Raw genomic sequence first — 25466 nt, forward strand, 5'->3', positions numbered from 1 at the left:
TTCTCTTATATTATATATATATATATATATATATATATATATATATATATACTATAACAAAGTTCAGCCAATTTAGACAGCAATAGGATCGCCTTAAATAACCTTTACTGGTTATAGGCAATGTCTTCATTACTGAAATGTTCTTAATTTTGGTTAGTTAATACTAATCATAATAAGTAAAAGACAGGATCAGCAGTGCTAAACTAAAAAAGAAAAAAAAAAGAAAAAAATTCATTCCAACTAAAAAGAATATTAGTAAATTCAATAAACAAAAACACAATACAATAATTATTCCAAATATTGCCATTTATTCACCATATGTGCAAGATGGGACAGTTTGATGAGGGCAGAAGGGAATGTCATAATAGAAACTATTACAGACAGGTGTTTGGCACTAGTAACAAAACTTGGCCAAATAAATAGACTGGCACAAAGGGTTTAAACAGTGGTGTTCTTACAAAACAGTTTTCTTATTCTTATTGTTATTATATCAAAAAAGAACAAAAAATTGGAAGACATTAAAACAAAACAAAAAACAAAACATTTATTAATATAAAAAAAAGAACAAAAACAAAAAATAGGTAATTTTGACTTCCGGATTAGGTTTTAAAGTTTTCTGTTTTGTTTTGTTTTTGTTTTTTATGTAATTTTTTTTTTAACAATTTATTTATGACGGCATGTGGAGAAAAAGAAACACTTTGTCAGCCTCCTCGAGTGATATGAGAACAATGGAGTGTAGTGATTATCATCTGCTAAATGTAATAAGCTCAAATTTCAGGGAAAAGGTGGAATAGACTATCAAGGAAGACATTTTCATATATCAAGAATGTTTAGCATACAGGAGATTAATTTGTGTGTGCGTGTGTGTGTACGTACATATATATATATATATATATATATATATATATATATATATAATATATATATATATATATGAAAATACAATGATTTCAACCTTAAGATAGTCTCTTATACTCAGCTCATTTATTACTCTATATCTAACTATATATATATATATGTATGTGTGTGTGTATGTATATGTATGTAATTACAAAGGAACAATACTTTCACATCATATAAAGTTCCAAACAGCAGTGATCGAGGAAGGGAGGGGAAGCAAAAGTAATAAATGAAAAATAAATATCTTTAAGTGCCTATCCTATGCACATAGACATGACATTTATCAACAGAAATAACAATACATTTACATCAGTGTGTGAGATCTACAGATTAGACACATAAAAGTGGAATGCATCCAAATGAAGCTTCTCTAACAAGTGAAATATAAACAAGAGAGACACCTTAAGGAGAGACTGATACAGTCTTATGTCTAAATTTTATTTATAAATGTCGAGTCCTTTTCATTAAAAAACAAGACCATCATTTTTCATAAAGGGAGATTGTGGGTTGAAGCTGACAGAGTGTTACGGGTGGCTAAGTCGTGTGGATGTCAAACTGCTGAGGTTAATGGATTGTATACCATCAACATCACTGCACTTTTACTGTGTGGTGTTTTTACCTAAACCGTAAGCCCTTGTGACACCAGTCTCTTTGTACATAATCACCCTGTGTGTGTGTGGATGTGCGCATGCGTGTAACTTATTGCTATAATAAGTAGGAGTACCAAGTGCCAAACAAATGTTTGTTAGCTTGTAACATATACAATTCCTGTTATGGGACAATCTCAGAGAAACATATGCTTTCCCAAGTTCACAATCTTTAAATAGCATACATGAAGACAAAATTTTAGGTGATGTCCCATCAGCTCAATAGGTTACGAGACAGCTTATTATCGTCAACTAAATCAACTCCAATATATTACTGATGTTTTATTTTATCAATTCCAAAGAAATTAGAATTGACTTTGGCAGATAATGAACTTGGAACAATGGGAAAAGAAACTAATTAGTTGAAATGTGACTAATTATTCTGGCACTCTGTTGTCTCAGCCATCTCTACCAACCTTTAATATAAATATAAATATTGTAATTTATAAAATTTCATTTTAGTCATCAATTAAATCATCAATTGAATAATTTGTGAGATAGATGAATGAGCTTCAAATATTTGAAACATTCAAACAAAATGAAACCCTCCCACTTTAGGGTCTTGGCATACATCACACTTGAGTTTTTCTGATCAAATTTACTGACTTTCTTGAAGAAATCAGATAAATTTTCAAACTCATGGAGTTACTCCCTTAAATCAAAGGATGAAAGGGAGCAATAAAACAAAATGGTGGACAATTTTAAGTGATTTAACAATAAATTAAGCATTTTATTTTACATTTACAATATTTTAAAATATTATCAGGCCAGAAATTTTTTTTTTTTTAAATCTAAATATAGTTTTAAATTTTTTTCTTAAATGCTGGAGATCTTTCCAAGCAGGAACTGCTATCAAGAAACAGCAGTGGTGCCTAAGGAAAAGCAATAACTGAAAGCTGCCTAGCTTAAAGACAATAATACAATCTCAGTACCAAGTTTTCATCTAATAATTCATGAGTAAAGCACTTTAGCCAGCAATAAAAACCAAATATAAAATACACAAAAAAAACCAAAAAAAAAGAGAAATCTCATAGCAAAATAGTTTTATTGGCCAAATCCTCAAATTTATTATTACTTGATTTCTTAATCTATTTTTAGAGATGAATTAGTTTTATTTGATGATAAGAGGAAATTTATAAAAAGTGGGAGAAGAATGATTTATTTTATTTTATTTTTGATATTTCACTGAACAAAATTTACTTTCATTCGTAATGTCATTACTTTGATAATCCTGTACTAAGCAATTTCCTGTTATTAGTAGGTCATTAATTTTTTTTTTCTAATAAATTAGAGTAGTGGTGGATTTAAGATAAGATATAGAGTAGTTCCTTAGACTTAACTAAGAGCTGTTATGGAAGTCTATGCCAGTCTTTAAATAGGCATTTTACAACAGAACAGTGATATTCAAAGCAGTACATTTTGATTACATCATTGAACATAAATTGATTAAATAGTCTAAAATAAGACTCAGTGTTCACTAAGAGCTCAGTGTTCACCACTAAACTTGGTTGCAGACAGATTTTTTTTCTTTTCGTTTTGTGTTTCTTGTTTTATAGATATACAAATGTGGGGAGAAAGGGATCATAAATTAATGTTAAATGTCTGAATAAGTCGTTGATGGTACATAAAATGAGTGCAAAGTGAAGCTGAGACTCATGTGAATTAATAAGTAGAATAATGAGATTATAACAGATTAGCTTCACTTGATGAAAATGCTAGAAAGTGTACATAACAGAACTGATCTGGCCTTCTCTAAACATAAAACATCTTAATATCTTAATTATATCAACATAGCTAATGTTAATCAATTAAAATATTAAAACAGACATTTTATATATATATATATATATATATATATATATTATATGTAGAAACATAAATAAAAAGCTGCAAATGTGTTACCATTATACTAATGCATTTAGTTCTGTTTTGTATAGAAAGAACAAATTGCCTTGAAAATTAGTAAATGCTTCAGAGTTCACAAAATTCTATCAGATTTTTAAGTTGATAGAGATGATTTTAAAAAAATAAAAATTCTAAAATTGTTAAAAAAACCTAGATTATTGTGAGGTAAAAGAATCATACGTGTGTGTGTGTGTGTGTGTGTGTAAGTTCTAAAAAAAATAAGGAATGAGATTCAAATTGCTTTTATAGCTTGTATAACTCACTGTGATTAGGGAGAAAATAAGAAAAAATGCAGCCACATGAAGCTTTCTATTTAGAGTTTTGTTTTGTTTTTAATCTTTCCTCTACTCAGTAGAAAAATTGTAGATCGTTCGAGATCATTATGAAAACCTTCAGATTCTGATCTGCAAAAATGGTAAATGGATGACAATAGCAAAGGTCACAAAGGTGTGACATTGTTATTTACAGTATAAAAGTCAATGATTATAAAAATAAAAATTTCTGTTCCACTTGTTTCCTGTTTTTTTATTTTTTTTTTTGCTTTTTTTCTTTCCTTTCCTTTTTTTTTTTTTTGTTAAGTAAATTGGTCAGTTGTAGTGAGGTATGATTGGAAGTGCTGCATTGGTGGAGGGCAGTGAAGCTGCTGAACTGTGCAAAACAACAGCAACCAAAGCAGAATTGGGTTGTCAGAAGATAAACAACAGTTCCAACATAAGGTCGAGGCACACCAGCGAAAAACAAACATTTACTGATCCAAGCGGTACTTACGAGTTTGGGTTTTCTTAAAAGCAGTATTAGCAAAGAAATTTTGAAATCGTTCAGAATAAAATCCAGGTCGATGCACGGATATTGTGTCCTAAAAAGAAAACAATAAATAAATTAGTGAAACGGTTTAGACCAGAAAAAGTAACTGGAATCTATTATAGAAATAGTTTATACTAGTGGACATGCTAAATAAATAGAGACTGAAATTACTAAACACATTCCTAGCATCCATTGATTTGGAGAAGGCGTTTGACAGAGTACCACATAAAATATCCTGGTGGTTACTAAGGAAACAAGGCATTGACAAGTAGCTTGTGAGAGCTGTACAAGATACATACAAAGATGCAGTATATAAAGTGAAAGTCAGCAACAACTTCAGTGATGAATTTAACATGAGGGTTGGAGTTCATTAAAGCTCAGTCTTCAGTCCTCTCCTATTTATCATAGCCCTACAGGTCATCATAGAGGAGTTCAAGATTGGCTATCCATGCAAACTTGTATATGCTGATGATCTAGTTCTCATAGCTGAATTTATTGGGGAATAAGATAGAAAGGAAATTCCAGACATGAAAGATAAATCTAATGGATTGGCAAGAAAGTAATTTCGTTTTTCACAAATAGAGTTACAATTTTTTTCAATGACTTTTGTCAATGTTATGATTTTTTTCCTTTTGACAGTCGTTACTTTTAGCTTACTTTAGAAGCAAATTGTGAGTAATTTTGTTTACAGCTGTTAGTTCAGTGTCAATTTTAATGAACATTTTCGCCATATTTTGCTTTTTTATTTCCAAAAAGGCAAGAAAGCTGCTGAGGATCACAAAGATTGCTTAACAGAACACACATGTCCGAAATGATTTTTAAAATTCTGTTCTGGAGATTTTTCACTTGAAGATGACCAACGTTCTGGTCAACCTACTGAAGTTGATGATGACCAAATCAAAGCCATAATTGAATCTGATTGTCATATAACTGTGTGAGAGATTGCAGAGAGGTTAAATGTATCACATGCAACAATTGAAAATCACTTAAAATGTCTTGGACTTAAGAAGCTTGATATTTGGGTTCCACATAAATTGAAAGAGATTCACTTAACACAAATCAATATTTGTGATATGCATCTCAAACACAATGAAATTGACCTTTTGTTTTTGAAACGAATAATCACTTGTGATGAAAAATGGATTGTCTACGATAACATCAATCAAAACCGATCATAGGCCAAGCATAATGAACCAACACAAACCTCATCAAAAGCTAAATTGCATCAAAAAAAGATCATGATGTCAATTTTGTTGGATTACAAATGTGTTGTGTATTTTGAGCTGCTTCCAAGGAACCAAACAATTAATTCAGATGTTTACTGTCAACAACTAATGAAAGTGGAGGAAGCAATCAAAGAAAAATGGTCAGAATTGGCAAATCACGAAAGAATCGTGTTCCACCATGACAACGCTAGACCACACATATCTTTGCTAAGTCATGAAAACTTAATGGAGCTTCATTGGGAAGTGATGTCACATCCACCACATAGCCCTGAACTTGCACCATCAGATTACCATTTATTTCGAAGTTTGCAAAATTCTTTGAAGGGTAAAACTTTCAATAATGATGATGACCTGAAATCGCACTTGCTTCAGCTTTTGGCTGATAAGGACCAGAAGTTCTATGAGCACAGAATCATTAACTTGCCAGAAAGATGGCAAAAGGTCATCAAACAAAATGGGAAATATATAATTGGTTAAAGTTCATTCTTTGTATAAAGAAAATTGACTTTTATTTCACACTAAAAAACCAAAAAGCCCAATCGAATCAAGCGGTCTTCAAGTAAATTTAACAAAGACAAATATTTTAGTCAGCAAGAAAGACAAAACTCTTTAAGGAAATGTCCTTGCTCAATCCACAGCAAAGAAGCAGTTACACACTCCCTATATTACAGCCAATTTAAGCTATGAACATACAAGAAATGTAGTGGAACTGCAAGTAGAGTAGCAGAGAAAGTAAACCCTGTATATGATAGATGCACTGGAATAGTTACATGCTGTGAATACACCAGAAACAGACTCTCTTGAATGCCTGGATGATTCATTAGTAGTTGATAGATTTGGTTGGCTAGAAGATGTAATATTAGCAAGGGAGGAGGTTGCACTGAAAGTATAGTGGCCAGAGTAAGAACAGGTAGGAAAAAGTTCAGGGAGCTACTACCACAACAGAGTGAAGAGCAGATTGCATGATGCTTATGTTAGAACTGCAATGCTGTATCATAGTGAAACATGGGGCTTGAACACAGAAGACTTGAGAAGACTGGGAAGAAATGAAGCGAGCAGGCTCCCTTGGGTATGCAATGTAAGTGTGCACGAACTGCAGTATAAATGTGCTGAGAGAAAAATGGAGCATAGAAGAAATCAGATGTAGTGTGCAAGAAAGAACACTATGCTGGTATGGACATGTGATGTGTATGAATGAGGCAAGGACAGCTATTTAAAGAAATGTTGATCATTCAATGTGGTGGAGCTTGCAGAAGCAGGAGACCCAGGAAGACATAAGACATAGAGGTGAAGGCTGACCTGAGGACACTGAACCTCACAAAAGAGAGAGCAAAGGACCAGGATGACTGGTGATACAAGGTTCTTGAGATCTACCCAACTTGATGAAACTGATTTCTGGAAATACTGTATGTATGTATAAACCCATGCACAAATGGGCCCTTCACCCAATCTCCCTTTCCTCCACCTATCATTTCTCTCTTGAAGCAACTTTATTTTTATTGTTGCCCAGAACCATTTCACTTGTTAACCATTCTTCATCCATTAATATTGTGTCATCTCCACCCACACATTACATTACACTGATCACCCCCCACCCCACTGAAATGCCAAATAATCTCCTCATGCAATTATGCCAGCCTCTATGCCCCAGCTATTCATGTGGCCTAACCATCTGCATGTCACGCCTCTCTCTCATCTCCATTCAACTATATCACCATTACTATTTTACTATCTGTTGCTGCTCTCCACCCCACCCCATTTTCTTTTGCATCCCTCTCACCTTCTACCTTCCCCAAGTTATGCATCATTCCTCATCCCCAATCCCTCTACCTCCCCCAGCTCATGCTTCTGTTGTCCCCACCTCTTCTCTACCATTTCCTACATCTACCCTTCAACCCCCCACCCAGTCTTTACAAGTGTTGTCTAATCTCCCTCCCTCTCCTTTTCCTCCAGCTCTTGCAAACTAACTCATTCATACTTCTAATTCCTGTCCCCAAAAACTTCTGCTCACCTCATACCTTGAGGGGCCACCTGGTCACCTCATCACATCTGTTCATCTCTTTGCAGCTCCATGTGATCATCCCCACCCACTCTTGTAAATGTGAGTAGTCATGTAGCTTCTCTGCAGCAAGAACCTACTCTGCCTGTTTCTCTCATACTTTAACCCTTCATTTCTTAGCATAAAGCTGACCCACACCACCACCTCAGGGTTCATAGTCTTGCGAGCTGCATAGTGAGCTCGCTCACACTGGTGGGGTAGCATGAAAAGGTACCCAATATGCGATATAAAGTGGTTGGCATTAGGAAGAATAGCAAACCATAGAAACTATGTCGAAGCAGACACTGAAGCACAATGCAGTCCTTGAACACATCAGATCCTGTTTAACCATCAACTCATGCCAACATGGAACATGGCAACTATGTGGTGGTGGTGATGATGATGATATTAGGTAATAACAAATGGGCAACATTATCACATAGTTAATATGCGATGTACTAATACAGAAAAATCACACACTCGTGTATCTAAGATGACAGTGCCATCATCATCATCATCATTTGATGTCGATTATGTCCACATTTGTGAAATTGAAGGCAGTGATAGGAAAGAAACTGAAATAAACAGCAAAATACTTTGTCAATTTAAGAATAAACTATAGGAACAAAGTATTAAAACCATTGTTTAAATCTTTTCAATCACCATTAAAATTATGCCATCATTATCATCATTTAATGTCTGTCTTCCATGCTGGCATGGGTTGGATGGTCTGACAAGAGCTGGTAATCTTGAGGGCTGTACTAAACTCCACTGTCTTGGCATGGTTATTTTTTTTTACAGATGATACCCTTGCTAACACCAACAACTTTACAGAGTGGACTGGGTGGTTTTTATGTGTCATTAACACCATGACACCACCAAGTAACTTGCAAGACAAAGATCCTTCAACTAAGAATAGGAGTGGTATTAAGGGAGGTGGTTTTGTGTCAGCTGACGAGGGGTTTAGTGTATGACAGAGGGACAGAAACATGTGTCTTGCAGTAGAAGAGATACATGGTTACTCCAGTTGGAGGGAGAGAGCAAGCATAAGAGTGAGTGAGAGTGATGGTGGCATTGTGCCAAGATATACTCTCAAGGTACAAGGAGGTGAAAATAAATGGAATGGTAGAGAACTGGTGTGCATGAGTAGAGAGTAGACAAACGTGGAAAGGGGGAGAGGGGAGAGAAAGATGAGGATGCAGTGAGTGATAAAAAAAAAAGGGGTATATGGTTGGGATGCCACCTTACCTAGGAAATAAATATTGACATGAGATTTGACAAATTATCAAATTTAGATATTTGTACACATGTGCTTGTAGAGTTGAATATTTTTAGTTGGATTTTACTATCAACTACATCATTACTGTCAAAGTACTTATTTTTATAAATCAAGAGGTAATGTGATCACAAGATATATTCTAGCTCCCTGTTCTAATCCGACACTGTTTTATACATTAGGCAGAACTTCTTCATACCATCCTTTAATTAGTTTTGCACAAGCTTTCCCTAACATGAAATCAAATATACTTCTACATGATACTGCCTGATATTAACAAATTTCTATAGCAACAGCTTTTTCTCTCCTATAAAAGATCAATGTCCAATATTCAATTGTTTTGGGGGTTTTTTCTCCAACACACATTCCATCTTAAAAAATTATTCCAGCATATTCATCAGTTGATACTTAGATCAGAATCTCTACAATCAGATGGATAACCAATAATGGGTCACACACTTGGCCACAAACCCAAACTTGCTTTTTCCCTGTTCATGACAAAGGGATCTTATTGGCTCATTGCAATTATCTTTAAATAGGTACCAAATACAAATATAGATTCTAAGCTGTGAAAGAAGCATTCAAATTGTGAATTTGTTCTAACCAATTCTGTTGACACTGAATGAAAGATAGATCCAGAATGAATGAACAATCTACAATAACAACCATGCTTATTCTTTTCACTCAACTCCATCCTTAATGGCTTGGTCTAGAGGAAGAAGCTATACGTTTGGCCTTAGTAGGCCCTCTGAAACAGACGGAGAGAATGTGGTTGATGACTTTCTTGAATTACTACAATTCGATGACTGCAGAAAATAATAAACATGAGCAGGAAAGGAATACTAGAGAGATTACTTTCTGATGAGAAAGGATTGGACACAGTGGTTCATGTCGAGCCTAGGAAAGCAGACAATATAGGTGATGAGAGGAGGAGAGATGAATGAATTAGGTGGTATGAGACCAGCCAGTTCCAAGGAGCAAAGGCTACTGTGATATAGATAAAAAAGGCTGGGTGGAGAATACATCAATGGGCCAGAGGCTTGGATGCATTGATGAATTGATGAGTAGGAAAAAAAGCTGAGTGAGGAGACAATACATATAACACATGCACCATCCAAGCATCTTTCATAATGATAAATAGATTTGAATACAGTAATAAGCAAAACGAGCTGTCAACTCAAAATGATATATTAGTATACTGCAAGGTGACAAATCTCACTCACCCCTTCAATAATTATTGCTTTCATTGTATGTTCCAATTTTTTCTTCAAGCGATAACTTTGCAAAATATCAATTAAGCCAAGATATAATAATAATCTTTCTCCTTTACTATTTCGTGCAGGAATGCCTCCAAGTCTGCAATGCAATATGATACAATATTTCAAGATCTGTGCAATAATAATACATTTGATAAAAAAAACTCCTTAGTAATATATATATATATATATATATATATATATATATATATATATATATATATATATATATATATCCAAACACAAATATACTTCAAATTAAACATTCTTATTTTAACATGTGCTGATGTACAATGAATGAGATCAAAAAAGAAAAAAGAAAATCTCTAATTTAAGTAACTTCTTATTAGTCATACATGAAACTCTACCACTATTTCATTTAATGCCTATTTCCCTGAATTTCGAAGATATCCAATGTTTCTAAATAAAAACAAAGTTCAATAATCCTCTTCATGCCAGACTATATGAGTTAAAATTATTATACCAAAGTTTAAGTGAAGAAAAATTATATCAATAATGTACTAAAATACAATCACTAAACGATGTTAATCTCTCAAACCAAGAAAAAAAGTAACAAGATCATCATTATCATAGTTTTAACATCCACTTTTTCATGTTTGCATGGGTCAGAGAGAGTTTGTTGAGGCAAATGGTTTATGACAGGATGTCCTTCCTGTCACCAACCCTCACCTGTTTCCAAGCTAGGTAATATTTTTCCATGGCCAAACATATTTATACAGAATAGTGGAAATGAATGACCCTGCCTGTATGACAGTGATTGAAGTTCCCTTAACTCATATGATTTCAAGACAAGGAGGCACAAAGATACACACATATATACACGACAGACTTCTTTCAATATATCAACCAAGTCAACTGAAGGTTTTGGTCGGTCTGATGATATAAAAGAAGACACTTGCTCAATCACACAGCCACATCTGCACCCATATTAATAATGTACTAATTATATTAATATCATATTGACCATGTACTAATTACAATCACTAAATGATATTAATCTCTTCAATCAAGAAGAATGATTAGATATTAATATAATTTCTAGAAATAGTTGCAGGTATGACTGTGTGGTAAGAAGTTTGCTTCCCAACTACATAGTTCCAGGTTCAGTCCCACTGCATGGCACATTGGGCAACTGTCTACTCTAGCATTCAGCCAACTAAAGCCTTGTGAGTGGATCTGGTAGATGGAAACTGAAAGAAGGCTGGCATATATATATATATACATACATACATGACTAGGACTCCGCCGGTTACGACGAGGAGGGTCCCAGTTGATCCAATCAACGAAACAGCCTGCTCGTGAAATTAACGTGCAAGTGGCTGAGCACTCCACAGACACGTGTACTCTTAACGTAGTTCTCGGGGAGATTCAGCGTGACACAGAGTGTGACAAGGCTGGCTCCTTTGAAATACAGGTACAACAGAAACAGGAAGAAAGAGTGTGAGAAAGTTGTGGTGAAAGAGTTCAGCAGGGTTCACCACCACCTCCTACTGGAGCCTCGTGTTTTCGCTAAATAAACACAACGCCCAGTCTGGGAATCGAAACCGCAATCCTAAGACCACGAGTCTGCTGCCCTAACCACTGGGCCATTGCACTTCCACTACATACATATATATAAACATGTATTTGTGTTAGTCTCCGACTACCACTAGACAACTGGTATTCGTGCACTTAAGTCGCTGTAACTAACAAAAAGAAAAGTACTGGAGTTGATTTGTTCATCTAAAATTCTCCAAGGCAGTGCTCCAACATGGCCGTAGTCTAATGACCGAGGCAAATAAAAAATACGATATCATTCCTAAATCTATAATGAAGGTGTTACAACTGTATTAATGAGGTAACTGATGTCTTCTCAGTATTATTAATAGGATAAGAAATTCAGAAATCTACAGTATTATATATTGCCAAAGATGGATGAGAAAATCTTTCAACTGCAACAGGAAAATGAACATTGACATAAAGCTATATTGTACTTGCATCTCCGTATGACATGGCTGTGTGGTCAAGAAGTTGCTTCCCACTGCATTGCACGTTGGGCAAGCATCTGATACTGTAGCCACAAGCTGACCAAAGCCTTGTGAATAGATTTGAGAGAGAAACTGAAAGAAGCCCATCTTATACATATATATGAATATATATATGTATGGCAGTGCCCCAGCATGGCCACAGCTCGTGAGCTGAAACAAGATAAAATAAAATAAAATAAAAACATAAGAAGGCACATGGCTCAGTGGTTAGAGTGTCAGGCTCGCAATTATGAGGTAGTGAGTTTGATTCCCAGAACGGGCTGTGTGTTGTGTTCTTGAGCAAGGCACTTTATTTCACATTGCTCCAGTTCACTCAGCTGTAGAAATAAGTTGCAACATCACTGGTGCCAAGCTGTATCAGCTGTTGCCTTTCACTTGGATAACATCGGTGGCATGGAGAGGGGCAGGTTAGTATGCATGGGCAACTGCTGCTCTTCCATAAACAACCTTGCCCAGACTTCTGCCTCAGAGGGTAACTTTCTAGGTGCAATCCCATGGTCATTCATGACTGAAGGAGGTCTTTACTCTTTACCTTGTGTGTGTGTGTGTGTGTGTGTGTGTGTGTGTGTGTGTGTGTGTGTGTGTGTGTGTGTGTGTGTGTGTGTACCCATGTCCTTGTTTGGACATCACTGTCATAAAGCAATATGGTTCATTGTTCTTGTTCCATGAAAAATATGTTTGGCTATGGGGAAACACTACTTTGTTTGGAAACAGGTGAATGAAGGCAACAGAAAGAGCATTTGGTCATAAAAATGTGCCTCAACAAATTCTGTCCGGCCCTTGCAAGCATGGGAAAGTGGATGTTAGATGATGATGATGGAGACGACAATGAGGATGACTGATGATGATGATGATGACAATGACAGTATTTCCACTTGTGATTATTATTTTAAAAGGTTGAATAGTAAATAAGTACCACAAGAAACCACTGTCCGAGACACAGGTAGGCACTTAGTTTTAAGATATCCAATCCACTCAGGAAAGGAATTAAGATAATGAAATTCCCCCACAAATATAAGATGAAACTATAAATTTTAGTAGAAATTTCATTGAGTACCAATTATGGAATAAATGGAAAGAGTACTCGTCTGCATTTAGATACCACACTAACCTTTCTCTTTCTCTCTCTCACACACACACACACACACACACGTATGCATGTAAAGCAAATTTAGCAATCTAAGAACATAACTCTCTTAATAGAATAAAATACATGATATACTGGTCCCCTTCAACAGACCTTATACATCTTCCTGTGCAAAAATGTCTTTAAAAAAGAAAGTGTTAAATTAAAGACAACAAAATATGACTTACTGAACATCGTCTTCTGTTTCCCCTTGCCGATCTGAGGTATCTGCTTGAATTGCTTCCATTGCAGTGGAATATTGTGCTAAACGCGTGCGTATAGACTTTCCGCGGGCAAGGTTTACTGTAAATAACAGATCAACAGTGGAAAATTACAACAAAGCACTTTACAAATTGAAGATACGAAATGAGAGTTGCGTTATAGTTGGTAGAAAAATCTGCCAGTATTGTCTGTTGAAATGACTCTTAGATAAAAAAATCTTTTGTATGCTCATCAAATGGAAAATGAAATCAAAGACAGGGGAGTTCAGAAGGGAGATTTTTACCATATGAACATGCTTTTGAACACAAATACCTCCCCATTTCCAGTAGGTTGTTCCAAAATTTAAGCAATACAACAAAATTATGTAATATCAGAGGGTTGTATTGCAAACCACAACTTTGTAAATAGTATTCACTTCAGATGTTGCTGTGTTTCAATATTTCTCACAACATTTTGGGGAATTTTTATTGTTTTGGTCATGAAAAAAAAAAAAGTTTCAAAGCACCAATAAACTACTTTTTCAGAACACTATTTCAAAAGTACTTTGAATATTTTTCAGTGGGAAATTAGTTTTAAAATGCTGGAAATTTAAGAGGTTTCAACTGAGAAATAAATAGACATGTACAGATAAACAAGAAAGGAAACAAGAAACATCCAAACCTCTCCAAAAATGGATTTGATGGCATGAATATTACAATAAAAGAGTATAATAGATTTAAATATGTTTGGGAAGTTTTAAAATGTGTTTAAAGCATATGTGGGAAGAAGGTAAAAAAAGGTGAGAGAAAGATAGATAGAATTAAATTCTAAACTCTTCAAAATAATGTTCATGCATTGTTAAACAGCCTATTTCCAGCTATTAGTGGAATATCAGCTTGAGATTATCCCCCATGCAATGTTGAGTTTGAGAATCAAAGGGGGATATGTCAGACAAACTGTTGTACAGTAATTAATAACTTTAGTAAGATCTATTCAGCCAAGCTAAAACAGACTTTCACACTATATTAGTCTTGTCATTGAAGATATTGGCATGAAAAATGATCACCAGGGAATTATTTACTGAGCCACAAGCAGAAAATGTTAATGACTACAAAAACCAACAGGAATAATCCAGTTGAGTATAGAATAGTGATTAGTATTTCTGAAGATATAGTAGTTATTGAGCCTAGAGAAAGATACTATTTGGTTATACAATAACCATTCTACAGTGATCACTTAACCAGAATGGTGATCCCACAAGGCTGAAATACAAGTCATCTAACTTGCAACATCTCCAGCAATTAGTGGCATATTCTTCAAAGTACTCAGCAGTGAACAGTTGTTTAAGTTAATTAATGTTGGTTAAATTAATGTGGGTTAGTTAGAGAAGGTGCAATGTTAAACCTGCAGTAAAATGGTTATTAAAAGTGCAGGCGCATACCATTCAATTGTGGCCTAATGGTTATTATATCTGTCAGATATATTATAATCAATCAAGGATAGCAATGAATAAATTTGAAGTAAAAAAAATGGAAGAAGAAAAAAAAAAAAGCATGACTACTTGCCATCAGGCGATGAGATGTAAGCAGAAAGGAATGACCTTCAGAAATGGATTGCAGCATTGGAAATAGTTGGATGTGAAGGAAAGCTTAAAAGGTTGATAGCAATGAGAATAGACTCCAAGAGCAAGGGAATGGTAAAAAGAGAACTTGGCGGAAACAGTCACAGAACAGAACAAAAGCCATAAATAAATTTCATACAAGCAGCCATTATAGCAGAGCTGTCCAAGAGAAATGCTCTTCACTGGGTTAGTGCAGAAGGCGTCAAAAGTGCAGGTGAGAAGTGGAAACTCACAATTGAAGATGGCAAAAAAACCATGCTTGCTTTAGGTAGAGGCAATACTGTCACAACAGACAATATAGCTGACAGTGAAGATACAAAAAAGATGTTTTCACCTGACTGACTAGTTTTTGATGACATCAACAGACCATTGTCCTTTGGTGGACTGCGTTCGCGGTCATCTGTGGCAGGCGCTGATGATGAACAGCAAGGCAAACATAAGAACACGAAGCAGATCAGCTTTTTCTTTTTTTTTTTTTTCTTTTATTTTATCTCCAGCTTTGTCTAACATAAATGAAGCTTGGCAGACAATGTTTGAGGCAAAAAATACCATTTATATTTAACCACCAGACTCATAGAAGAAAAATAATTTTGTAAATACATGTCATTTACACTTTTGAAATGATAGAAAATATTTATTTTATATCAGAAGTGAATGGACATCACATTTATTTTATATTAGGAGTGAATGGACATCACAAAGTAAAACTGGAAACTTTATGTATTATTTTTATAATCATACCTTTTGATTTTTAAGTTGTTTTACCTGTATATATTGTTTTGTTATTTATCTAAGTTGTTTTTACCTGTATATGATTGTAGTTCGGGAAGTGATATTAGAATGAACATTAAATAACATGGTTTTATAACCTGTATAATAATCTGCAAAATGCATTTTAATGAGGATCTTCATAAAACATAAACTGACCATAACAGTATAATCAATTAATATGCATAATAAATAAGTTTACACATTTATATTTTATTATAATTAGTTTGACTTGTTATCTATTTTTATTCCTTATATATACATACACACTCACACACACACACACACACACACACATATATATATATAATATATATATATATATATATATATTATATATATATATATATATCATTATTATTACCTATATCTATAACAACAGAAAATTTGTATTTATATGTATACGTTTTTTTTTTATTCTAATTTTATGTGTACATTTATGTATCTTCATAACAATGGTTATTTGTTTAACATTGGTTAGTTTTGATTACATCTTCAATTTTACTACAGAGTGAAGGTTGATTAGTGCACAGTAAAAATGTGAAAACCATGATAAGCAGATTTATTACCTCCACCATAGCGAAAGCGGAGGTATTGTTTTCAATCATTTTTGCTTGTTTGTCCATGGACAAGATATAGCAAGAACCCGCTGGATGGATACGGATGAAACTTTCAGAGATGTTTGGCCTCGTAACTGATATGAACTGATTAGATTTTGAGATCAATCCGGTACCAGACAAGGATTCTGGATTGTTTTTTTACTTAAATTTTGAGAGCGGATGGGTTCAGTTTTAGTATTCTCATTTGTGAGAGCAGTCGAGTTTATTTCAGATATTCTCATTTTAAAAATCATCTCCAGCTAATCGTTGAGAGGATGTTGGTGTTGCCTTGGCAGAGGTTTTCACTCTCTGAGTGCTCTTATTATTTTAATTTTTATTATTATTACAATTGTTATTATTTTATTAACATAAGCATCAAACAGATATTCAGGCCTAGTATTACTTGTGTATGGGCAGCCTTAATCTTTAAAAGAAATAAGTAGATACAAATAATAATGATGGTTTCAAACTTTGGCACAAGGCCAATAATTTCAGGGGAAGGAGGTTAGTTGATTATATTGACTCCAGTACTTGTCAGGTACTTTATTTCATTGACCCACAAAGGGACAAAAGACAAAATTAACCATGGCAGGATTTGAACACAGACCGTTAAGTGTCAGAACAAATACTGCAAAGCATTTTTGTCTGATACCCTAAAGATCCTGCCAAACCACTGACCTGCCGAGAAACAAAGAAATAATAGGTACAGCACATACATCTAGAAATGTACATATAAACTGTGTATTATTTCTTTTTCATTCTTGCTTTTGTTATTTTTCATAGTTAGATGTTTATTGTTACATTTTTTAAACTGGAAAATCATTTGAGGGTGGATGCTCATTAAGACAATAACCACTTTCAAATTTGTACCAGTTCATTTTCACTAAAATTTATTAAGATTTACATCATCTTCTTTAACTTTTATTTTTTAAGCTTGAGTGAGAAAACAAAAGTAAATGAGAAGATGATGAAACAAGACCAGGTCAACAAAGTTAAATGTACTATATGAGGAGAGTTTGAAATGGGAAGAAAATGCAGTGCCAGAATTTCAGATGTATGTATGCATTTTTCTTTAAATAGCTGAATGACCATTCGTTTTGACAGTCATAACAAATCAAGGAAAATTATATTTCAGTAACAAAAATAATAACAATAAAAAGAAATGCCTCAACCACAAAACTCAAGCTGAAAAGAAGCAGTTATTCCACAACATAAAAAGACTTCCTTAAATAGAAAAATATTTTGGCAGAAGCAGCAGCAAATGTAAAAACCAGTTAAGATGAAAATAGAAGTATTCAGAGATTTATAGGTAAGACAAATTTTTACAGGAAATTAGGAACAGTTAGTGCTGGTATTAACATAAGTAAAATGAAATTTAGAACCAGGAAGAAAAAAACACCAAAAGATGTTAGAATGTGCAGAAGGGGATGAGGTTTAAGACACAGTTTCCAAGGTGAATTGTTGAAAAACTGTGGAAAGTTGAAGCATGCAAGAATACGCTGAAAAAAGAAATTGTTAAGACTAAGGTACTGGTAAGAAGTAAATGTTACAAAAATTAAATAGCATTATAAGATGACTTTGCTAAGTAAGTAGGAACCCAATTCTATATACTCATAGCAAGCTTTGAGTACAGAGGCATCCCAAGAAGACATACAGGAAACCAAAGTTTTCCAGTTGCAACAGATGCTCTAGAGTGGTTAGCAGCATGATCAGCTATGAACTGAAGATCATGAAATTTAGACGGTTTAGTCGGATTCTTTTGTTTTTTATTTAACTGACATAATGTTCAAGGTGGAAGTAACAATGGTGTAATGATTACAAATTAAAGTGAGTAACTGAGGTTCAAAGAAATGGTATCACTGTTGGAAAGAAAGGGTCTGTTTATCCATATTTCAAGTTTCTGTTGGAAGTGTAATGAGTTATAACAGTGAAACATGAGAAAAAAATGCAAAGGATCAACAAAGATTCAAAATACCTTGTATATGATCCTATAGATATTAACCCATAAGAAAAGGTAGTTACAAGTTCATTGAGAAAGCAGTTTGCACACTAAAGTTTGTTGGCTTAGATGTGCAATGGTTGTTCTTTAATCATAGGTTAGCCCTGATTGAGCAGTTATTTGTTTGATCAAAAGCTTTCCAGCCATGACTCTGTCTACTGACCTTGAAGACAGCAGTGTGATCTGAGGGATATTTTTAGCTGGTAAACTGACCACATGGAGCCCCTTTGTGGGTTTAGGTGTGTATTTGTTTTCTTCATAAGTAAGAGATAATTCCACTCTTATGAACATATATAGAAATGGATGGTTACATTGGAAGGAAGTACTATGGATTGATAATGGACAACATCCATGACAGAACCAAGTTTCAAAATAAATAGCTTAGTGTAACCTGTGGATGATAGGTCTTACAGAGGTGGTATCAGGGCATCAAAAGACACACGAAGAAATGCAGTATCGCATGCCAGACTAATTCATGCCAGCATGGAAAAATGGACATTAAAACAATAGTAATGACGAACTGATGGAGGCTTTGATAAAGTTACCTAAAAATGGAGTGTATTCTACTAACTACACAAATGAAACTTACCTTTAATTGTTGCCCATCCTCTACCAGGTCCATCTTCATTCACATTTAAAGGAGCAGCTGGATCAGTTTTCACATCGAATGCCTGAGTACAACAAAGCAAAAATTGAATATGAAAAAATTCTCACAAAGGAAACTAACTTTAAAAAAGTCAAATTAAAAAGAAAGCAAACTGATTGCTACTATAGTATTAAATCTGCTACAGCTGTTGGCATTCACTCCTAGCTGCTGAAGCAAGGAATTATAACATTCAGATTTACTGACTTCAACCAATAAGTCTCTCCGGAAAAAGTTAAAACCTGAAAAAAAAACTGGAAAGTAGAACAATATGCAAAAAGAATATGTTGTTTCTGCTTCCTTTCTGGCTTACATTATATTTTCCATGTGCACAAGAGAATGACTTGCAGCAGAATTGGATTTCATTGTTTTGTAGTCAATAAATTCGTACCTTTACTGACAGAGCCACTGAAAAAAAAATCATCACAAAAAAAAATCCTTTAAAGAATACTAAAAATTTGTAATTGCTTGCCTTCTCTTTTTCTTTCTCCTTGGCAGCTGCGAGGTCAAGATTATATATACCAACCAGTAAACTGTAATCCATAATCTTGAAGCTTTCTAACACCTGTAAAGAAAGAAAGATACCTGGATTCAATGTGAAATCAAACTTACTCAAATACTCAGTCAGTATTTCAAATACACAACTTTAGCCATCAAGGGCTTATACCCTGATGCTTTCATGGCACTCATTTTCTTGGAAAGAACAGAAGATGGTAACAACAAATGGAAATCTACTACACCTAACTAGGTTTCTACAATTTGTATCAACAAAACAAACACTTTTTTGTTTTTTAAATAAGCATTTTTTTTTATAGAGTTTCTAAAAATGTCTGGAAACACAAGGGAACATTCCTAAAATGTTCCCAATCATTCAGAAAACATTTGTAAATTTTCTATATTGTATGCTTAATCTATCAACTGTAACAGCTAATGTGAGAACTCTTCATAGCAATTTTAATCTGTTGATGCAACAGCCAAATCACCCTCAATAAAACTTCTTGCTATCTTTAAAATCAAGACCATGGATATGAACCGGAAATATGAAGACAATACAGAGAATTTAGCTAAAACTAGAAGTGAGAGAAAGAGTAAACTATAATGACTATAGCAGTTTAATTATTTTCCATATTTTTACTTGAAACAGAAAAATTTTTTAAAAAGACAATCTCTAGAAAAGTAGTTAAATACAGAATGCAAGCCATGAAAGAAATGGAGTTGTGTGCCTTGACCAGATGCATATTTTTGCTTGCCTCAGATTGCTGAACTAAACTACAAGGTCTTGGTTCTACTTCACATTTAGGCGGTTAGAAAGAGGAACAATATCCAGCTGAAAAAATTCTTAAACAAAGAAACAAAATTAAAAAATTAAACAATAATACCCAGTAAATACGAAAAACAAATTACAATTGTAATGGAAAGCATAATAAATAAATTTTTAACTTTTACGCCTGACATTTTGTTCTGTAATATTGCTAATTTCTATTGGCACCACACAAAAATCACCCACAAGGAAAATGAAACATCAACCAACTTTTATACTTATTTATTTCAGGAAGACCACAAGATCAGAGCCAAAAAAATAAAATTACCAATCTAATCACCAAATAATGTTTAAGATGATAAAGGGTAACAGGGAAAATAGCTTTTGTGTATGGAAGATACACAGGTACAAAAAAAAAAAATGAAAATGTACAGAAAATAGACTCCAACAACTGGGTAAGCTAGAGGTAGTAGGTAGCTTCCATTATCTAGGTACCAAGTTAGTAGTGGGATTGGATGTTCCAAGAGTGTAGCTGTGAAAATAAGATTAGGCTGTGCAAAGTTCAGAGAGCTCCTACATCTACTGGCAATAAAAGGCCTCTCTCTCAGAGTGAAAGGCAGACTGCATGATGCCTGTGTGCAAACAGCTATGCTACACAGCAGTAAAACATGGGATGTAAAAACCAAGGACATGTGAAGGCTTGAAAGAAATGAAGCCAGTATGCTTCACTGAATGTGCAGTGTCAGTGTGCATGTTCGACAGAGTGTAGCATCTTGAGAAAAAAGTTGGGCATAAGAGGCATCAGATGTGGTGTGCAAGAGATGACTGCGCTGGTATGGTAATGTCATGCACATTGACGAGGACAGCTGTATAAAGAAGTGCTGATCTCTAACTGTGAATGGAATCTGTGGTAGAGGTAGACCCAGAAAAAGACATGAGACATGGTAGTGAAGTATAATCTTCGAACGTTGGGCCTCACAGAGGCAATGACTTGTGACCAAGACCTTGGGAGATATGCTGTACTTGTGAATACCCGTCAAGTCAAATGAAATCATAGTTGTGGCTGATGCTGGTGTCACATAACTGGAACCCATGTCAGTGGCATGTAAAATGCACCTTTTGAGCATTGGGCCTCACGGAGGCAAAGTGGCTGAGCTCCTTTTGAGCGTTGGGCCTCACAGAGGTAATGACTAACACCTTTGGCATTATGTCATACTTGAGAAGAAGACCTATCAAGCCAAGTAAAATCACAGTCGTGGCAGATACCAGTGGTACACAAACGGCACCTGTGTTGGTGGCACATAAAAGCACTCATTAGGAAGGACATCCAGCCATAGAAACCATGCCAATTTAGACTGGAGTCTGGTACAGCCTTCCAGCTTGTCAGTCCTGGTCAAACCATCCAACCCATGCCAGCATGGACAACAGACGTTAAATGATGATGATGATGATGAAAAGCAATATTAAACTAATCCAAGGGTATCAGAGCGACAAGAATGGTTTAACCCTTTTGTTACCATATTTTTACTGAAATATATTGCCTTTGTTTCAGTTAATTTGGAAATAACAAAGAATTTAGTAAAATAACTGTCATTATTAAGTTGGCATCTGGAATGTGAATTAAATAAAATTTTGATGGGATATTTTAATTCAGATCACTTTAAAACAAGAGGTTTGTATCATAGGAGTAGAGGTGGTCTCAGGAGGGTTGGCATCGAAAGGGTTAAGTGCCAGACTGACTACCAAGTTGTATTTAGTTATGCTCCTTCAAAGAGCAATGGATTGACAATTGTTAAAGCACTAGACAAAATATCTCAAATAGTACATTCTGAGTTCAAGCCCTGTCTTGGTCAACTGTTCTTGTCATCCTTCCATAGTCGAAGAAATAAAATATCAATCGAGCACTGAGCCAATCTAATCGACTACATCCACATCTCAAATGTATGGTAATGTGCCATTGTAAGAAATTCATTTTAAACTAACCCGGCAATCTCTTTGTATAGTCTTGATCAGAGCATCATATGTTTCTTTTTCGAGTGTGAGGCCATCAGGATGGTTGTCCAAAAAATCCAGATCTTTTAATGTGGGACTTTCTTTTGCTCGTTCATGTCGGGACGCTTTCCGTTTGTAAGTGCTACCTTTCAAGTCATACTTTTCAGTTAATTTGATGGAAGACGGCAGCAGGTTATTCATCACACAAAAACGGATATTTTTACCGGCACACTGAAGAGAGAAAAAGAGAAAATACAAGGTTGTTACAGCTTGAAATTGTGACGGATAAGATTAAGAGTTTAGATTTTACTGTAGAGACAGGAAATATATAGCTTATAGTTGAACTAAAATGTTGTCAGTCAGTGACCAAAATTAATTGCAGAGAGGTTGGTTGGTCACAAACCAAGAAGACAGCAGAGGAAATGCTTAAAGCTATAAAAAAAAAAAAAGCAGAAAGAGAAAAGAAAAAGGAAGAAGAAAATAATATTGATATAGAGTATGATATGGAAGTTTTTTTGTAATATATAACTAAATAATTACTCACTTGATAACAGTAGAGACCATAAAATTTTGGTAAGAGGGTTCGTGGATTTTGATTTAAATTCTGAAATAATATTTTTTTTTAAATTAATTATTAATATTTATTAAGTTTATGTGAAATAATTTTTTTGCTGTTTTTTTTTTTAATCAAAATAACAAACAATAACTATATTGTGTTAAATATGATTAAGAAGTTGTAACATTTATGCCTTTCCCAAAAAATTTTTCAGCATCTGAAATGGATGCTCCACTATAGGCAAAACTACAAACAGTTCAATTAAGGAAGATATATAAATGAGATTGTCTTGAATAAATTCTCTCCTTTCTCAAATCAATAAGGTATATTTGGATCAGAAAAAAACAAAGCATCATTGTTAGATGGTAACTGACAGACATTCTGAAAATCAAAACCTTCTTGGAACAAAGATTTACAATCAAATCTCCTTTTTGTTGATACTAGGAAAAAGATCCAAAATATATCTATGAAGACTAATATTTTTTTTTTTTTTTTTACAAAGAAATGGTTGACAGCGACTTTCAAGTTTTCCCTCACTTGCCATCATCAGATTGATAATGGCAAGTAAGCTGAAACTTAAAGCCATGGTCAACTTTTACATGCTGACATAAATAAAAATGATACTCTACAGTAAAGTACCAAAAGAACCTTCAGTTCACAGATCAAATGTTTTTATATATAGCTTTACATAAAACAAATATTAATATAGAGCCTAATATATATTCATCCTGCTACTGCACAAGGACAATTGTTCTCAAACAACACAGACCCTTCTCTACACTGTAGAGTAATTTTCTAGAATACGTTGCCAGAGGATTGATAAATCATACATTTCTATTAAAGACTAAAGAACCCCTTCGGTCATGAATGACCATGAGATTGCACCTAGAAAGTTACCCTCTATAGCACAAGTCCAGCCAAGGTTTTTTATGGAAGACCAGCAGTGGCCCATGCATACTAGCCTCCCCTCTCCATGCCACCAATGTTATCCAAGGGAAAAGCAAAGACCGATACAGCTTGGCACTAGTGACGTCGCAACTCATTTCTACAGCTGAGTTGAACTGAGTAACATGAAAAAGTGTCTTGCTCAAGAACACAACAAACAACCCAGTCTGGGAATCAAACACACTACCTCATAAATGTGAGTCCGATGCTCTAACCGTTCAGCTATGCACTTTCACATACATATCTATTTAGTGAATGTAAATAACAATAATGCCTTCTCATTTTTGGTACAAGGCCAGCAGTTTTGAGGGGGAAGGAGAAGTTGATTACATTGACCCCAGTGCTCAAATGGTATTTATTTTATCAACCCCAAAAGGGTGAAAGGTAAAGTCAACCTCAGCAGCATCTGAACTCAGAACATCAAGCTGGAAGAAATGTCACTAAGCATTTTGCTGGTTATGTTAATGATTCTGCCAGAGCTTACCACCTTATTATAAATAGTAAAACTGGGGAGAAAAAATGACTGTTTGACAAGAAGCCTTAGCGATGGAGAAAATTGAAAAAGGTTAATTTTCATGTCTTTCAAAAGAACATTGGTAAGTGCAAATTGTGAAAATGCCTACTAAGTCTCAAACTTTTAAAGGATAGGGCTTGGTTTGTTTCATGGAGTTAAGTAAATGAGGGTCTGTATGTGATATATTCGCAAAAGAACCAAGCAAATTGAAGCATCTTTGAATAAACTGTTCTGTCTAGAAACAATATTGCACTCCCGATAAATTTTAACTTAACAGCTTATTTAAGTAGGTAAGCCTATACCATACCTACTTAACCAGGAAACTCCAAAGAGAAACTGGCAATAAGCTTCAGTTTCAATTCGCTGGAAATTAATTTGAGTAGCTAAGATACCTGTCATAGGGGGAAAAAAACCAAAACCAAACATGATGCAGAGCTCTAAGCCCTTAAATGAATCTTGAGGAATCAAAACCTATCACACACAATTTCTGCCTTGCCCTCCCATTTTGTTTTTCAATCACCATCTGCATTAGGTTGAATGAAATACAAACAGCCACACTACACCACACTCAACTAAACACTAAATGATGAACACCACACTCAACTAAACATTTGAGATGGGATTGAAAACATAGCATATCAAGTGTCAATTCTGAGTTACTATCAGGCATGTGACATACTGTCTGCATACCATAGGTATGAAATGTCAAAGAACAATAAAATTAAAAAGAATATTTAATGATAATATACAAACCAGATAATAGCCTGGAAGCAATTTTTGTAAAAATTCTGCCTCTTTGTGTTGGACAGTCTTTATGATAAATTCATCATCATCAGTAATATAAAATATACTGCCACTAGCTCCAGGGTTACAAAGCTCCTGAAGGGGTTCTGTGCACAATGAGAGCTACAAAGAAAATTAAATCTTTGACAGGTGTATATATATAAATGTCTTTTACAAGTTTTTTTTTAAGAGCTATGTTAAATAAAATGTGTACTAAACATTCTTAATAATTTGGCATAGTAAAAGCTAGATATAAAAATCTACACTGCTGTCATTACTGCATTTCCTGGCATAGAAGTCAGTGTAGTATATAGTATGAACACGTAGTGTAAACATCCAAACATCGTTGCTATCTTTC

The 25466-nt window shown here is 34.4% G+C and overlaps 1 protein-coding gene across 19 annotated transcripts in view; it reads right to left on the bottom strand.

Moving 5' to 3' along the window:
* Positions 1-25466, bottom strand: part of LOC115219721 (phosphatidylinositol 4-phosphate 5-kinase type-1 alpha) — a 285819-nt gene that overhangs the window by 120956 nt on the left and 139397 nt on the right. For 18 of the 19 annotated variants that reach the window (XR_005002153.1, XR_005002152.1, XR_005002151.1 and 15 more), the window contains 9 exons: positions 25079-25231; positions 22855-22914; positions 22302-22541; positions 19530-19622; positions 19004-19085; positions 15383-15460; positions 13415-13529; positions 10020-10152; positions 4221-4308 (listed from right to left, as the gene is read on the bottom strand). Coding sequence is in view for 7 of the 19 variants with exons in the window: in XM_036509545.1 (XP_036365438.1) it covers positions 4221-4308; positions 10020-10152; positions 13415-13529; positions 15383-15460; positions 19004-19085; positions 19530-19622; positions 22302-22541; positions 22855-22914; positions 25079-25231 (1042 nt within the window). In the remaining 12 variants the exon portion in view is untranslated. The remainder of the gene's footprint in view (positions 1-4220; positions 4309-10019; positions 10153-13414; positions 13530-15382; positions 15461-19003; positions 19086-19529; positions 19623-22301; positions 22542-22854; positions 22915-25078; positions 25232-25466) is intronic. The other variant, XR_005002148.1, reaches the window with a different exon arrangement.

Source organism: Octopus sinensis, linkage group LG15 (genome assembly GCF_006345805.1).
Source record: "Octopus sinensis linkage group LG15, ASM634580v1, whole genome shotgun sequence".
NCBI lineage: Eukaryota > Metazoa > Mollusca > Cephalopoda > Octopoda > Octopodidae > Octopus > Octopus sinensis.